This window comes from Pteronotus mesoamericanus, unplaced genomic scaffold (genome assembly GCF_021234165.1).
Source record: "Pteronotus mesoamericanus isolate MK-2021 breed Mesoamerican mustached bat unplaced genomic scaffold, CSHL_Meso_final scaffold_85, whole genome shotgun sequence".
Taxonomy (NCBI): Eukaryota; Metazoa; Chordata; class Mammalia; order Chiroptera; family Mormoopidae; genus Pteronotus; species Pteronotus mesoamericanus.
Window position 1 is genome coordinate 72,109,602 of NW_026555329.1, and position 17,187 is coordinate 72,126,788.

A 17,187-nucleotide genomic window follows, 5' to 3' on the forward strand; every position below is an offset into this window, starting at 1 on the left:
CAAATGTCAGCAATCCTGGGCAACTTTGTCCTCATATCTGCTTCCCATAAGGATTTCTCACCTTCCTCTCTGCGCCCAAGTTAGTTTTAAAACTTTGCCTCCTAGAGTTCGCTTTTTCCTTTTTTTCCTGAATCCCACTTCTACTTGAATGTTGGTGGGATAAGCATGCCAATAAGTTGGCTTTCATTAGTTATATATTTTGCTATGAGGAAATCTTAAGTTACCCGAGTGTTAAGAGAAAAAAGAAGTTTGGTAGGAACTAGGATTAACTCTCTATTGCAGATTGCATGAGGTTCCCCAATAAAATACAAATATTATTTTGAAAGGTAGATACTATGTCCTAGAAATATTGATTTAGACCTGAGTCACAGGCTAAAAACTTCACGAATTTTAGCATGTTAAAGTTATCCTTGGTAAAAAATAGCCAAATGAAGCCACAAGAATAAAAATTTGTTGACTTTTATTCTTGCACCCATATCACTATTCAAAATTCAGCATTTATCCCCAAATATTTTGCATTCATAATTTCTCTACCATTAACAATGCTGAAGAGAAGAGCTAATAATTTTCACTTTATTCCTCCTATGTGAATTTATTTCAAGAGAAATAAGATCTAATGCTCAAAGCTAAGCTATACCTCGAAAGGACTTTAAACACTACATATCTTCTTTATTTGTGACATTTACTGATGCCTAATGTGTTGTCTGGAAAAGAGCTGCTCATTCTGGGGCGCCTATCAAAATCACCCAGTAGCTTAAAAAATACAGGCGTCTAGACCATATCCAAAAAAACTGACTCTAATGTACATCTTTCATTAAGTAAACAATGATAAAGAACTGGCTATTTATGCTAGTACCATTTGCAAAATAAAGAGAGGGACTGCCCCTCTCAAAGTGTTATAAAAGCAACTACTCATTCCTACAATGGGGGGGTGGGTTTCCTGGCTTTGCTGGTGCGGTTCAAATTCATGGCAGGGTCATGTATGAGACCCCTTCCTCTCTCTTTTCTCTATGGTAAAATCAGATTGAGAAAATAACAGATTATTCCTTTGTGTACTGCCACAAGTTCCCATGAAATATAGAAGGTTTCTCTTTCCTGTGCAATCTATACTTTTAAAAAAAGAATCTAGCCTTCTGAGAGAAATACGTGCTAGATACAAAACGTTAAATAACCCCAAGCCTGTTTTCTTTTATTATTTATTAGTGCCTTTTGAAATTCTGTAGAGCTCAAAAGACACAGGTATGTAGTCTGGCAAAAAGACAAGAAGTTCCAAGCTACAGTTATGGATCACACTAGAACAATTTCACGCTGGAGTTGACCCAATTAATCTTTTCCCATTTCTACCATTGGGCAGGGAAACTGGGGAATGGGGAGGGGGGGAGAGTGGTGTGGTGTGTGATTAAAAGACAAGGCCATCACATTTCTATTTCCTCTCCAAATGCATCCTTTTCGAAGCAAATGAAGATGGCTGGTAATTCCTTACAAAAATGGAAAAATGAGCAAAAGACACAATTGGCTGTAGACACTCACCTCCTGTAGGCGATCTATATACATACGGCAAGTCTCCAAATCACAGTCTCCACGCACGACTAGAATACCCAGAGGGATGGCTGAGGGGGAGGAAGAGAAAAGCCTAAAATAAAATATTTGATTTCTCTAGATTTGCATAAATGTGTTGCTGAGGGTTAAAAAAAAATCTCAAGAAGTTTTCTCTTGAATAGTTCAATCCAAAACTCTCCCAAGACCTCCCTTCTGATCTCAGTCTCTCTGTTTCTGCAGTTGTGGCTCTCCCCTTGCGTTCCACGTGGCCCCCTTGCCACCGGGCCAGCCTTCATCTCCTCTCTCTCTGGCTCTCAGGTGGCAGGGCCAGCGGGCTGCTCACAGCGCTGATCATTTATGCCTGTGTGTGCAGCAGCTAATGTATCAGAGAGGGATGAAAAAAATCATGATCCTGGACACTCACCTCTTCGGGTCCAGTGTGGGGTTTAATCTTTCTGCCAGTTTGCAACGGCTCCCTATCTGAGACACTCAGCTGCTCAAGGGACCATTTCTACCTGGTGGCCAACAGCAGAGCCACATAGGCATGAAACATCGAGGGAAAGAAAAAGAGGTGGGGGAGAGGGTGGGAGGGAAAGGGCTTCTAGAATGTTCACCGCTTCCAAATCCAACTGATTTGAAAGATGTTCAGTGGTAACAGCGAGGCTGCAGGACGAAGCTTTTAAGCACCTTAAACGCCCTTTTTAGGTGGTGACAAATATCACACAATGGCTTTATTAGACAGAACCTCTTCAAAAACAACCCATAAAATTCCTGATATACAACAAAATTCTTTTCTTCCCAAAACTTAAAAAAAGTATGTCCATATTTCTGATTTTAAAACTATAATTACCCTATTAAATAAATGATTTGATGAAAAAAATCTCAAAATCTTGAATTAACCAGCTAAAGACCAGTAAGTAGATGATATGGCAGTGGTGTTCACTAAAGATTTTTCAAAACTTTTCACTCATTGAATTTATCTTTAAAGCATAATATCAGTAAGTGAGTCTGAAAATGCTTTAAAAATTAATAATACAGAGAATAAAATACATTTAAAGTGCACGGAAAAATCTTGAGGAGCTCACCAAGTAGTAGAGAAGGCATACATATAAACAAAAATAAAATAAAATAATAATGTAACATAGGCTATAGTTTAAACTTAATCATTTGAAACTTATAGGAAAGAGGGATTGATTCTTGCCTGAAAGTCAAATTTTAGGCTTTTTGAAGATATAAAACCACGTTAGCTCTTTTAGTTAGAGAAGCAAGAGTGATCTAGAGAAAAAGCAATAGCTTGTTTCTTAGTATTACCCCCTCGATTGGCTTCCACTAAAGTGATCCATACATCCTCCCCATTCCTTCAAGTCCCCAAAGTCTTACATAAAGTTCAAAAGCGCCATCATCTTTACACCCAGATGTGAGCCTGTGAATGAGTAAGGGCCCTCTCACTCAGGAATAAGACGGTTGACCTGTACGGCCCTACTGTCTGGTGGAGAAATGGTAGATATTCAATAAAAGCTTTTTTTAAAAAAGGGAGGAAGATGGGCTTAGGACCTGTTGAGATGTGAAAGGCAAAGGGTATCTTCAAGGGCTGAGAAAACTCTGCAGGGGAGGCAAGGGGCAAGGGTTTGGGTTGGAGCTTGCCCTTGCCCGTTCTTCTCGATGCCCAGCAGGAGGGCCAGCGAGCAAAAGGGTGAGGAACCCTGTAACCATCGCCTGTTTGAGGACTAATAATCTAGAAAATACTTTTTCTCTTTTTTTAAATATAAACAGAAACATTGCAAAAGTCTTCAGGATGGTAATCATGTATCTCTGAAACAAATGGAAGGGAAATTCCATAGGGAGATCCCTTAAAGTACTGATTAAACTAATCATCTTCAGCTAGACTGCTAAAGAGATCCAGATAAGGTGATCCACTGAGGTAAGAGAAGGATAAGGATTCTTAATACTTGAGGAATGAAGAGGAAAAGCTAGAATTTTGACCTGGAAAGTAAGTCAAGGGTTGTGGCAACAGGATATAGGGATAAATAATGGGAGAGTCCATGTTAGAATCTTGCTTAATAATATTTTCTCTTAATTTCAAATGTCAAAATATAAAGAAATAAAGTATAATCAATATTTAAGTACTTAAATTAAGAGACGTTTAATAGAATTACTGGAATCCTGCCAACACCTCTGATTTCCTTCTATTATCAACACTTGGAGTTAGTCTGGTCACGAATTCACTGCACTTGGTAGCAGATATTTTAAACTATGATTAGAGAATGGATATTCTAGACCTGGAATCAAGAAGGAATATCTAGGGGAAAGTTTTCAAAGATGTGCCATTCGTTTCTGGTATGAGGGTAAAATCAGCAACTTTGCTTATTCCTCAGGAAGCTTATTAAGAGAAGCAGTGCTTTTGACTATTAGCTATTAATTGGAATTTAAAAAAAGGGAAACATATCTTCTACAACTTCATAGCATGGACTGCTGACCATTGTTAAATTTATCCAGCGTGTGGTACAAAGGATTTACAGTTGTTCTCTCTTGGATTCAAATTCCAGCACTGATTTGGTTTTACGAATTACCCACAATAACTACTTAGTTTTGCAAGTTACTCAGCTCCTCTGATCCTTGGATTGAAGACCATGGTTTTCGAATAGGCATTTTCTAAGATTTTGGGATGATTAAATGCAACACTCTATTTAAAAATGAATAACCAAAACATCGATGTTACCTCTCCTTCACTCCCTTGACTCTCTTTTGGGCATCATTAGTTAGAAAGTAGATTCACCAGTTGATCTATCTTTTATTTTACCATAATATTATAACGATTATCTGGTAACATTTCCATAAGTTAGATTTCTGTTTACTTAAAACTAATTTCTACTTTTCTGCAATGGGAAAAACAACTGTACTGTAAAAATACCATAATCTGACACTTCTATTTGGGGCTTTACATGGTTAGAAGAAAGCAGAAACTTGTGGAAAATTCCTACCTTCCTCTTCTATGATTGACAACCAACTGCCGAATTCACAGGAGTTTCCTTCATCCAAATGAGAAGCAGTGAGAGTGCTTATCATCCGAGCATCAGCTTCACTATCCCTGATCTTTTTTATTGTATTTTTTCCATTAGAATTTATCCCCCTTCTTCCACCGCCACCTACCCCCTCGCCCCCGCCCCCACAATCACCACACTGAATAAGGACACATGGAATAAGTCCACGTCCATGAGTCCTTATTCTTTCTTTGCTTGATCCCTCCATCCACAACCCCCAGTGCAGAGCTGTCAGCCTGCTCTCTATCTATGAATCTATCTCTGTTTTGCTTGTTAGTTCAGTTTGTTCATTAGATTCCACTTATGAATCATCTTACTTTGGTGATTCAGTCTTACTTTGGCTTTAGAGGTTTTACTGGACTCCAGTAAACATCAGCTAATGCTCAACATAATGAAACTCAGCATAATCAAACTCTTATCACGGAGATCAAATGGAATTTACAAGTTCTCACAAGCAATAAAGAACAAGCTGGTTTCCAGATGGAGATGACAGATTCAACACATACTTCTCTCCTATCAGAAATGCTACTAAATTATAGTAAATGGATTTTAAAATATATAAACTAATATTAAAAAGAGGAGAAAATAGTAACAGATGAAGTGGACGAGAAATTGACCGACTGTCCTGATAGAGTCAAAGTCTCACCAGGGGTGGGAATAGTTGAGAACCAACACAATTCACACCATAAAACTCGCAGACGACTTGCAAAGTGCTGGCATTAGATGCCTCAGGAACTGAAGATAAAGGGGCAGCTAAAATAAGAACGATAGGATGCTGGGTCACTGGATTCCAATGCCCAGTCTTGCAGGTGCAGTTACTTTATAGAAAACAGGGACTGACTGACCAGCTGCCAAATGTAGAGTCCCCCCAGCCTTCTTCTACCACCAGGCTCTCCAGAAGCTGTCCATCCACTGAGTATAAACATGGCTATATTTTTAAAATGTGAAAAATGTGAAGGAGGAAGAGGGGAGAAGGGGGGGAGGAGAAGGAGGAAGAGGAGCAGGAGCACCCTTTAGAAAACAAAAAGTCCTTGAAAAGAATTTGATAAAAGAGAGTTTAATAGAAAGGTTAGAAGATGAAGTTCAGGCAATCTGCACCCACATAGAGGAAAAAGAAGAGGCGTAAAGCAGGAGAGAAAAGCTAAGAAAAATGTAAAAACTGGTTCAGGTGATCCAACACTTAAATAACAGGTATTTTGAACACCATTAAAAATATAGAGGAGTAATAATCAGAAACAAACAAAAATGAAAGATTAAAAATTATTTCTTAGAACTGAAGAATATTAGTTTCCAAATGGAAATGGCCCAACAAGCATGCAGCACAGTAACAATAGAAGGACACTTTATTTTGAAATTTAGGAATATTAGAGATGGCCCACAAAGGATCAGGGGTTCTCAAAGGCAACTGAACGAACTGTCAGGGAGGCAAGAGAACTTTGTCTTCAAAACCTAAGACTCTTACGCATAATCCAAATTATCAAACAAGTTCAAGGAGTCTCTGAAGGACACAGCCTCTCCCAAAAAGCCACTACAGTACTTGCCCCAACAAAAGGTGAGTTTGGAACAAGAATGAGGAATGCATGGGATATAAGAAATGAGAATCAATGACAAAGTAACACAAAGGAAACCTCCAAGGGTTTGGGGCTGGAAGGTCCTAGGGTGACGATGTATTGGGCTGCCAAACAATACATATGGGAACACTGATTCAAGAGACAGAGATCTTAGATTCTCCTAATCCTTGGAGAGTTACTTTTTAGCCCAAGGATAGAATGCCCAGGCAAATGTGAACCAGTGTCTTATATATATAACAACACTGTGTCACCCCAGATGTGCTGTGCCTTAACCTGATCGTGGGAACAAGAGCTGGGCGAGGGTGAAGCAGAAAAATTGAAAGTCCATTCTCGCTAATTATATTCCCACTTGATAGCTAGAACCCACGCTTACACCCTCCCAATGTTTCCCAGAATTCAATCATTACACTGCGCACTAAATCCTCTTAGGACGGCTCCGTGCGCTCTCAGGGAAGCTGAAGCCAAGCAAGGATCCGGACTCTTAGTATATGAAATTGCCTAGAGTTTTATAAGAATACTTGCACAATGTTTTTACAAAAAGTTGGAGCTATGATGCACAAGACAATCAAATAATTTCCTCAAGTGAGTCAATTATTTGATTGAAGAAAAACAAGAGGCCCTGGTGGACCATCTCGGGGATGCAGGCCCCCCTTACCCAGGGGCCTCTGGAGCAGACTCCACCCACACTGGAGCCGCCAGGGTCTGCCCCAGTGGGGCGGAGGCCTGTGCGTTCACAGGGGAAGGGACTCTGAGGTAATCTAAAAATATTTATATTTTATGAATTCCCAGATGCAACGCTATTTGCTGCTGGCGCTCACCCTGGCTCTGAGCCTGAGCCTGGTGGTCCAGAGAAGTGGCAGTGAGCGGAGGAGCAGGGTGGCTGGAGCCACTCAGGTTCCTCCGTGAGGGAACACGTCTCCCCCTCTAACAACACAGCTGCGGCAGAGCAGGACAGACCTTCTCTGTGCACGTACTTAGGGCAGGATCCAATCCATCCTGTAGTTAAAGACACACAATCTTCAGTCATGTTACACTGGTTTCTACTGTAGATGTATGAAGCAATAGGACACATTTAGGCCTGGATGAAATAAATCTGGTTGAACAGGAAAACGATTACAATGATTATATGATCTAAAGAAAGGAAAAGGGAAGAGGAGGAATAAGAGGAAGAGAAGGGAGAAGGAGGGAAAAGAGGCCAAGTTGGAGAGGAAAAAAGAGGTGAAAATAATTTACATTAACATAAATAACATAACCAGCTTATTGTCTTATTTCTTCTTTGCCCCCGTCCTATGAGGTGAGTATCATTATTCCTGTTTTTACAACTAAGAAATTGAGCCTCAGAAAGATTAGGTAACATGCCCTGAATGTAAACAGCACAGCTACTAAATGGAACTCAGATCTCACCCCAGGTTTCTTTTACTCAAGAGCCCAGATTCTAAACTGTTCTTACTTCCCATCACACGTGGGCCACACAGAGGAGGGCGTCTCTCCTTGCTTTCAACACTGAGCTTGGAGAAGTGCAACCAGAAGCTGGACAGGCTGACCGAGGAGTTCGGATGGAACCCCAAGTCCCGGAGAGAAAGCTACACAAGAACTGGGGAAAGACGTGATCAGCGGGAAGCAGGGCTAAGGTGAACAATTTCGGGCAATGGAGCAGGACCGTGGGACTCAGAAACTACGAGACACATCAAACATATTTTCATAAACACACTTGGCAGGAGTAGAAGCACATTTAAAGAGATGCACTAGGTCAACTTCAAGAGTTTGACAGACTGTGAATCAAGCTTATCAAAACGGTTGATGAGCTTGTTCTAACCTTGTCTTTAATTTAGAGGTCACAGAATTAAACTGTTGCCTTACTTTACAAAGCAATGCAACTCTAAAATTGTGAGCAGGATATTAATCATTATGGGGACAGTAGAGATAACAGGAGTATATCAGTCTTTAATCAGAATTGTTTTTGGAAAATCACATGACTTCTTTTGCTATTAAAATCTTTGCATTGGAATTTCCAGTACTGAACTAAAGAGCTGGCTGACAAATTGACATAAAAGCTACACTCTTACCTGAGGTGGAAAAAGTTCATTACTTCAGATGTACAAGATATTCAAAAGTGTTTCCCTTGAATTTTTTGACAGTGTTTATTAAACATTAGTTTCAAATATGGTTAACATTTGACATTATTAATTTGGTACTTTTTGCTATAACAGATATTTTCATAGCATTCACTTTAATGTTTAATTATCCTTGGTAAACTTCTACATTCAGGAAAATTAGAATTACAGATACTTTTGATAGTCAATGAGTGTATCTTGCCCTTGATTCTTTTGCAATATAGCACGTGAAGAGTTTACGTAAAGAAAATAATCATGGTACTAAGAGAGAGAGAGAGAGAAAGAAAGAAAGAAAATGCCAAAATGGAGTCACTTGTGCTAAGCCCCATGTCAGCAAACCAAGACTGAATACCTAACTTAATTACAGCTTCATTCTTTCCCAGAAATGTAACCTTTAACCAGTCAATCTAGTCAACACTAGTGAGGTAATCTGCTGGATAGATCCCTGCCAGAATTTACCCCAAAGGAAGGTGACCTTGCCTGAAACAGTTTGCTCCGTGATAATAACTTCCTTGCCTCACCCTCTTCCTGACTATAAAAAGCCTTCCATTCTGTATAGCTCCTTGGAGTTCCTATTTGCTACATAGGATGCTTCTTAATTCATGAATTGTTAAATAAAGCCAATTAGATCTTTAAATCTACACAGTTGAATTTTTTTTTTTTTTAACAGTACCTACCTGTCTGGGTTTTAGAAAAGATTAAGTCAGTCAGTGCTGGTAAAGCATGTAATACCTGCAAATCCATCCTATATTCACCCCTCTAAGCATTATTAAATGAATCAATTTTCCCTAATTCTATTATCAACAGGTACTGGTCATTCATAAAGCCTCAAACCAATTTCAGCAGACCAAATGTGGGGACTTTTATGGCAGATAATGTATCACACCCGTTTCTAAAGGCTAGAGCTAAACCAAAGCATGCAAATGAGATTCAACCAAACCTACAAGGAGATGAGAGGAATCACAGCTGGCTGCTTTATGACACAGCAAAGACTAAGAGCCAAAGCAAAAAAGAGCCACCTTTGACACCAAATCCACACGAAACTGTTAACAGGATTTAGAAAAAGAGAGAGAACTCACAGCAGCTAATTCATTCCCTGTAAGACACTGTGATGCATTCAGCAAGGTGTTACTATGGAGAGAAAGGGCTGAAAGCTCAGCATTATAAAAAAAGAAGAAAGAATTTAATTTGTGACACATGAGCAATTACCACGCAATTTCTGTTAAAACAGAACTGCAGTTAAATGGGGCTATTTACCTGTTCAAAAAAAAAAAAAAAACAACAAAGCTGTCTTCAATGGGATCATTAAAAGAAAGTCTGAGACTTTAAAGAAAAGCTCCTCAGAACTGCAGGGTTTGCAACAACTGAGTATGAAGCTCTAACACAAATGTAAAACTATTAGAATTGCAGAGGCTCTGTTGAGGCTACATAAAAAGGCTGCCACTTTCTGAAAAGAACAATAAATATAATCACAGAGTTAGAATTCATAAAAGTATTTGAATCAATATGGTAAATCATCAACAATATAGATAATTTCATAATGAATGCATTTTATGCTAATAGTCAGAGATATATTTTTAAAAACTTGACATTTCCTTCAGCATTCATTTTGGATTTATTGACATAATCAATTCAGTTATGTTAAGTACTCATTTTCTTTCCATCAACCTATATGTAATCTTATGAAACCAATAGTCTGAAAAAGAAATTGCTGCCTAGAAAATAACATAAGAGAAAAGCTAGGCAAGCTCTGGTTTGGCAAGGACATTTTAGACACACAAAAAGCATGATCTGTGAAAGGAAAAAAATGAGTAAGTTAGACTGCATTAAATTTAAACTTCTGCTCTGTGAAAGACACTGCTAAGAAAATGAAAAGGCAGGACAGACTGGGGAAAAAATTCTTTGTAAAACACATGTGACAAACGACTGGTATATAAAATATACAAAAAATTCTTAAAACTCAAAAATAAGAGAGTCAATTAAAAAGTGGGCAAAAGATGGGGACATCTCCCCAGAGGAGATGTCCAGATGGCAGATAAGCAGACAAAAAAGGTGCTCGACATCATATGATGTTCAGGAATTGCAAATCAAAACAATACACCATCACATACCTATTAGGACAGCTCAAATGGAAAAACCTGAGAACATGAAATGCTGGTGAAAATGAGGGACAGCAGGGAGTCTTACTCATCACTCATGGAAATGCAAAAGGGTACCTTCACTTTGGAAAATAGCGTGTCAGTTTCTTCCAAAAGTAAAACAAAACAAAACAAACAAACAAAAAAAAACTGTTACCACCTAATCCAGCAATTTCACTCTCGGTATCATCCCAAACAAGCTGGAACCTATGCCCCCACAAAAATTTGCACATGAAAGTTTATAGCGTGTTTACTCATAATTATCAAACCTTGAAAGCAATCAAGATGTCTTTCAATAGGTGAATGGCTAAACATACCGGTCATAATACAACAAAATATTAGTCAGCAACAAAGAGAACCGAGTTTTCAGGCCACAAAAGACAATGGAAGAAGCTTAAATGCATACTAAGTGAAAGAAGCCAGTCTGACATGGCCACATACTGTTTGACTCCTAATAGAGGGCGTTCTGGAAAAGGCAGTCTGATGGAGACAGTAAAAGGATCAGTGGTTGCCAGGGGTTACAGGAAAGGGATGAACTAATACATGGAACCCAAGCAGTACTTGGGGCAGTAAAACTATTCTGTGTGGTACTGTCATAGTGGATGCTGGTCACAGATCTGTGAAAACCCATAACATGGTCGAACATAATTATAAACCCCAATGTAAAGTATGGCTTTCGTTAACTATGACATATTATATTGATCATAACTCACAGTGAGTTATATTGATGTAACTCGCTGATCGTAACAACTGTACAACACGAATGCAAGATGTCAGTAACAGGAGAAACTGTGTGTTGGGGGTGCCGGGGCGCTTTGAAGGGACGTAAGGAACTCTCTGTACTTTCTACCTCCTTTTTCTGCGACTTAAAACTGCTCTAAAAATAAAGTTTAATAATTAAAACATGAAAAAGCAAGAGAAACGAAATTGTTCGCAATTTCCTATAGACATTTTGCTGATATCAGAGAATACTGACAAAGATAAAAGTTACTATTTTCTTATCCATTGTGTAACACCTTCAGGAAGTCAATGGGATAATGGGAATAAGAGACCAGAAGTCAAGTCAAGAGGGGAGACAGAGGACTAGAGATCGGGAGGCCCTTAAGGAAACTGGAGGCACGTGGGAGATTTTTCATTTTACCTCATTAGTTCCGAATGTGTCAGGGTCTCAAAGAACTAAAATCCTAACTTGATCGCTGACAATGATTAAACAGAATGAGTTGGCAATATTTCCATCCTCTGTTTTCCTTCTGTGAGCCACGACCCCTGGTATAACGACCTGTCATCGTCAACTGCCCACCGCCCACCGGGCACCCGCAGGGGAACCTGACCGCACGGCCTAAGAACTTTGTACCTCACCAGTCAGTGCCCGGGGTCTGTCAACAGTTTCACAACCTCTGGTTCCTGTCATTAAAAATGACCCTAGAGTTGAACTCCATGGCTTGAGCTAAACCTAATCCTAATTCAAAATGTCACCCATAAGATAAACGTAACTGTGGAGTGTTCGTTGCACTGTATGTGAAGATGATACTTTGAAGGTATGCTTTCCAGAAACTAGAAGGTTCTTTACAAATCTGGGTTTTAAACTACACATCAAATTCTCCTTTTTGTCTTGGTAATATACCACCTGAGAAGGCAACCCAAGGGAAATGCAACTCGCTTCTTTTTTTGAATCCTCTTAAATGCTTTGGCATTTGCAATCTTAAATAACAACTCCTGGTGTTCATTTTCACTTAATTTTGCAAATGCATATCCTATATGTAAGGAATTGAGCCAAACTATTTTTCAGGTCTACAAGTCACCCACTTAATCATTCAGCACAAATTTAAGAATTTTCTTGCTGTGCCAGGGACGTCTCTTGTCTAGGAGTTGGGCATATGACACTGAGTAAGACACAGTACCTGCCTTCAAGGTGTCACACACTGCAAAGCGGGGAGTGACAGAAAATCATCCGACTGAGTACGCGCCTTGTGACAGGAACGCGGAGAGACAAGAACCGGCGTGTTCAGGTCCCAGGGGAGCTGCACGCTTCCCGGGACAGGACGGACTGCCATGAAGGGTTATGTCACAAGGGAAGAAAATAAGGTAGTTTGACAAGAGAGACAAGACTTTTTCAGCCAGAGGGAACTCTCTAAGTCTTAGGCCATCCTTAGGGGCTAGGAAATCAAGGCATGAAAAGGAGCAAAAGCCTAAGACTTAGGAGGATAGGTAGTTGCAGGGTAGAAGGGAGTAAGGCAAAGCCAGAGGGTTGTTTTTTGTTGTTGTTGTTGTTTTAATGCTACAGAACTGAGATGCTACAGAGGTCTTAACAAAAAATAAAGGTTTCAGCCCTGGCTGGTGTGACTCAGTGGACTGAGCACCAGCCTGCGAACCAAATGATCTCTGGTTCGATTCCCTGTCAGGGCACATGCTTGGGTTGTGGGCCAGGTCCTCAGTAGGGGGAGCTCCAGAGGTAACCACACATTGATGTTTCTCTCCCTCTCTTTCTCCCTTCCTTCCACTCTCTAAAAATAAATAAATAAAATCTTTTTTAAAAAAAAGAAAGAAAATAAAGTTTTCAGATTTACACTGACCAAGGAGGCCTTAATGTTCCCCTTGGCTTCACTGAACTTTAGATAGGTTTTTTTCCCCTTTACTATAGGCCCCTTCTTTACAAAGGAGACTTTTAATTACAAATCATTTATCTGCCCGCTTTGAGGTGTAACTCTTCTCTTGCCAGTTTTACCACCTTGGAAAGCCTCTCTCAATGCCCAGGAGACATCCCTTTGACAGGTAATCATTTGAAGAAGGTGGTGCCCTAGCTTCTAGTCTCAAGGGATGGGTAGGAACCTAACGAATTGTTGCTGAAAGGTGACAATTAGCAAACATGGATAACCTTCCTGCATTGACCAACCTTCCCCACTAATGTCTTTTACATTTTTCTACTAGCTCATCCCAGTACTTAAAAAATCTCCCACCTGTTTCCTCCTCCTTATTGCCATAGTCTCAAAAGTCCTCCTTGACTGTTACATTTCCAGCGCAATTTTTCTATGGACAACATTTTAGGCAAATTGTTGGCAGAGATGTGGATGACAAACTCATAAAAGGCAAGGTGAGTGGCAGGAAGGTCAGTAAATGACATGAATAATAGTGAAGTCTGGAATAAAGAAAAGGCAGGGAAGCTACGAAAGGAGAGGCAGAGCTGAGAGATACAAAGTCAAAGACTCAGCTCTATGATCAGCTGGACAGTAAGAAGGATATGGCGCAAGGGTGACTCCAGCTTGTTTAGAGGAGGCACAGCGGTGACAACCTTTTTCTTACTTGCTTAATGCCACTGTGAACCGAGGCCAGGTGAGCTAGAGAGAGCACAGAAAAACAGGTGTGGGGTATGGATTATGAAAATAACATAAAAGTAAGTAGCCCTTGTAACAATGGGTGGCAAAGACCACTTACAACCACCTCAAAGACAATTGATAACACCTGAAATGTCTGAAAGGGGCTTCTGCGTCGGAAGGTTAGAACACTGTTCCAGGCAGAACTGGGACAGACATTGGCAAGCCTGGAGAACCAAGAAGAGGACAGAGAGGAAGGAGGAGGAAAGGGGATGGACGCTGCCCAGAGAGCCACACAACGGGAACTAATTAGTTATAGAGCTTTCTCTTTTTCTCTTTCCAATCATCCGCATACAGCACAAGAGAAGCAGAAAAGCGGAAGTGAGGAGGAAAGTTCCAGAAAAAAAAAAAGGCATGAATGCAGTCTTTGGAACAAAGATAAAAGGACTCAGATGGAGAATGCAACCTAATGTTGCCTCACATGTTTAAAATTGCATGAGGTTTTTTTTCCTACTTCTAATGAATTCATGCATTAGTAGTGATAAACTAGAGGAAAGTATGGGCAAAAGGCCCAATACTCTCTTCTAATAAATAATAGAAACCAGAGGTCCAGATCGAACAGTTCTATGATACTCCAACATCTTCCAAATTAATATGAAAGTTTACTGACAATGATGCAAATTTTTATTTTTTAAAGAAATTTTTATCCTCACCTGAGGATATGTTGACTGATTTTAGAGAGAGAGGAAAGGGGGAGAGGAGGCAAGAAAGGGGGGGGGGAGAGAAACATGAATCAGTTGCCTCCCATACATGCCCTGACCAGGGTTAGAACCCCCAACCTAGGTATATGCCCTGACCAGGAATCAAACCCACAGCCTTTCGGTGTATGGGATGATGCTTCAACCAACTAGCCACCCGGCCAGGGCCAAATTTCTATTCTTGATGAATGGTTTCCATTTCAATCCAGATTCCTAATGTCACATGCAATGAAATTCTAGTACAACAAAATGACATAAAATTCCTTGGGGTTCATTCCGAGTGTTCAGTGTGACAGAAGCTTTGACTGTGAGGTTTTAGAGTGTACTTGATGATAGGCATTGGAAAACAATATCATTTTCCAGGTACATTTGTCAGGAAAGTAATTTTTGCATAATCCTAGATACAGGGCAGAGCCTCCACTGACAATTTACTGCTATTTCTCTAGTATTCAGGAGGGAGATAGCAACACGTATGTGTCTGTGACACTGGATTCTTGGCTGCATGGCCTGGCCAGTTAAATATTCAATAAATGTGAAAGCCAAATAAAACATGAAGTGATGAAAAGCAAAGATTTGTGAGTGTGCCCAAAGCTTAGTTAATGCTTAGCAGGATCGTTAGGGACACTGGTTCAAACCTCTTGCACAATTTTAAAATCGCCACTGTCCATTATATTGTACGGTGACAGGCAAGGTCACCAAAGGTGAGATGCTGGGGACACGTTAGTCATGCAGCTCTGAATTTCTGAGATGATTGGATACATGTTGAGAATTAATGGCAGAAAGGTTTCCTAAAATCTGCTGAAGGAGTCTAAGTCTCTTTCTGGAATCAAAAGGAGTAAACAAATTATGCACAGGCAGCTGCCATAGATGTGAAACAGGGCAGGTGTAGGCAGACACCACCCTAGCATCTGACAACCCAGGGAAGACTCCAGTTCTGCTTCTCAGTGACTCCAGGAGAGGGGTCGCGAATCAGTGGCTTGGGAAACCCACTAAGTATTAAGAAAGAGTGCTCTCCCCCAAGGTCAACTATGAAAGGTCTGCAGCTCATACCCAAGTAACTAGCGTGTAAAACTCTGCTCCCGAGTCAATCTCCAAAGAGGCTATTTTCAGACTAGTGCCTATTTCTATCCTTGGGTCTATTCAGTTTAATACCTTTACCAATAAATTGAAAGAATGTACAGACATGTACATCTTGTTGAGGATCTGTAATTACCTCTGACTACAGTGTTAGATTAGAAATATCCCAAAATTTAGATCACTTTGCATGTAGGGTTTCAACTTTGATTGCACAAATTCCAGAAAATATTTGGCTAGACAATAGTTTATGCCAAAAAGAACTTTTAGGAAAAGGTCAGCATTCACATTTTAGGTTTTACTTTACTTAGCTAATTCTGACACATCTAAAGAAAATAATTCACTTATGTTCCAATTTCCTGAATTTGGAATAGTAGGGTGATCAGGCCAAAAGATACAGAGAGAAACTTGGAGGCTAGTGATCATAGGAGTCTAATCCCCATTACCTAGAATAATGCTGGGCACATGGTAGATGTTCAATAAACAATTATGAATGGAGAAGTGGATGAATGGACTCAAGGATTCTGGTGTGAGGGAGGGTTCCTTCCTGCCCTTAAACTATCAGGTGCTGGTTTACAAAGACAAGATAGTGTTTGTGGCATGAAAGTGACCCACTCAGATCCATGATGGCACTGCGACACTCGTCTCCTCAGCTGCTGGCCGTACGGGCTCTGCTGAGAGCTCACAGCTTTCCTCTGCAGACGAAGCTTCCTGATGCAAGGGGTGCTCCCTCCCAGGGGACAGCTTGACCTGCATCCAGTACACCATGTCTCAACTGGGACAACTCTAACTGGCTGTTCCAGGTCCAAATGTCCCTGCGGGAGTCCCCTGTTGCAACTGTGCCACAGCTCAGCTTCTCCCTCTGCCCAGCCCTACTTTCCTCCCTCTTCACAGCCGCTCTCTCCTCTCCGGGAGTCCCCAGTGAACCTCCTCCAGGTAAAACTCAAAGTGCCAGAGTCTGTTTCCTGGGAAACTCAACCAATAACAAGAACTACGATCCCAAATTCTTTTGAAAAACACATTTCTAGAGGTGCACAGCTATATCTTTACATAAAATGAGGGTGAGTACTAGAGAGTGGACTGGATTAGGAGAGAGAAGATGTAAATTCTAATTAAAATCCCACCACAGCTATAGGACGCTGCGGGAGGCCATCTAAGTGTTCCCATGATAAAGCATGCAGATAGCATGTACGGAAGCCTTCTGCGACCCCTGAAGCACTGTGCCAACACCGGCTGTTATTATTTATTAAATATGACGCCATGACTCTGCAGTGGCTGACCCCACTCCCGCATGGACACAATGAATCAAAATGCAACATTTTCATACAAGGCTCTTAGGAGAAAGTCTTTGAAGAGAAACCTAACTACTATCTGAGCTGATATCCCAGAGTTGTCAGCCTGGGAAGGTAACGACAAAATGGACTAGGCTAGTACATCATCAATGAGAATTGCTCATCATTGTGTGTGTGTGTGCGTGCGTGCGCGCGTGCACTTAGAATAAACCAATGAAAAGGAAAAATTTTGGGAAGAGGCTTAAGGATATATCTATAATAGATTGTTCTCATTACCAAGGACACATTTAACAATCAAACATTCGAATATCATTATCCACACTTTAGGCTCATTTCCTTATCTGAGACC

General features: G+C 40.4%; 1 protein-coding gene across 1 annotated transcript in view; it reads right to left on the minus strand.

Annotated features, from left to right (window-relative positions):
• Positions 1 to 17,187, minus strand: part of DGKI (diacylglycerol kinase iota) — a 379,645-nt gene that overhangs the window by 78,401 nt on the left and 284,057 nt on the right. The window contains 1 exon segment of the mRNA XM_054564265.1: positions 1,531 to 1,610. Coding sequence (XP_054420240.1) covers positions 1,531 to 1,610 — 80 coding nt within the window.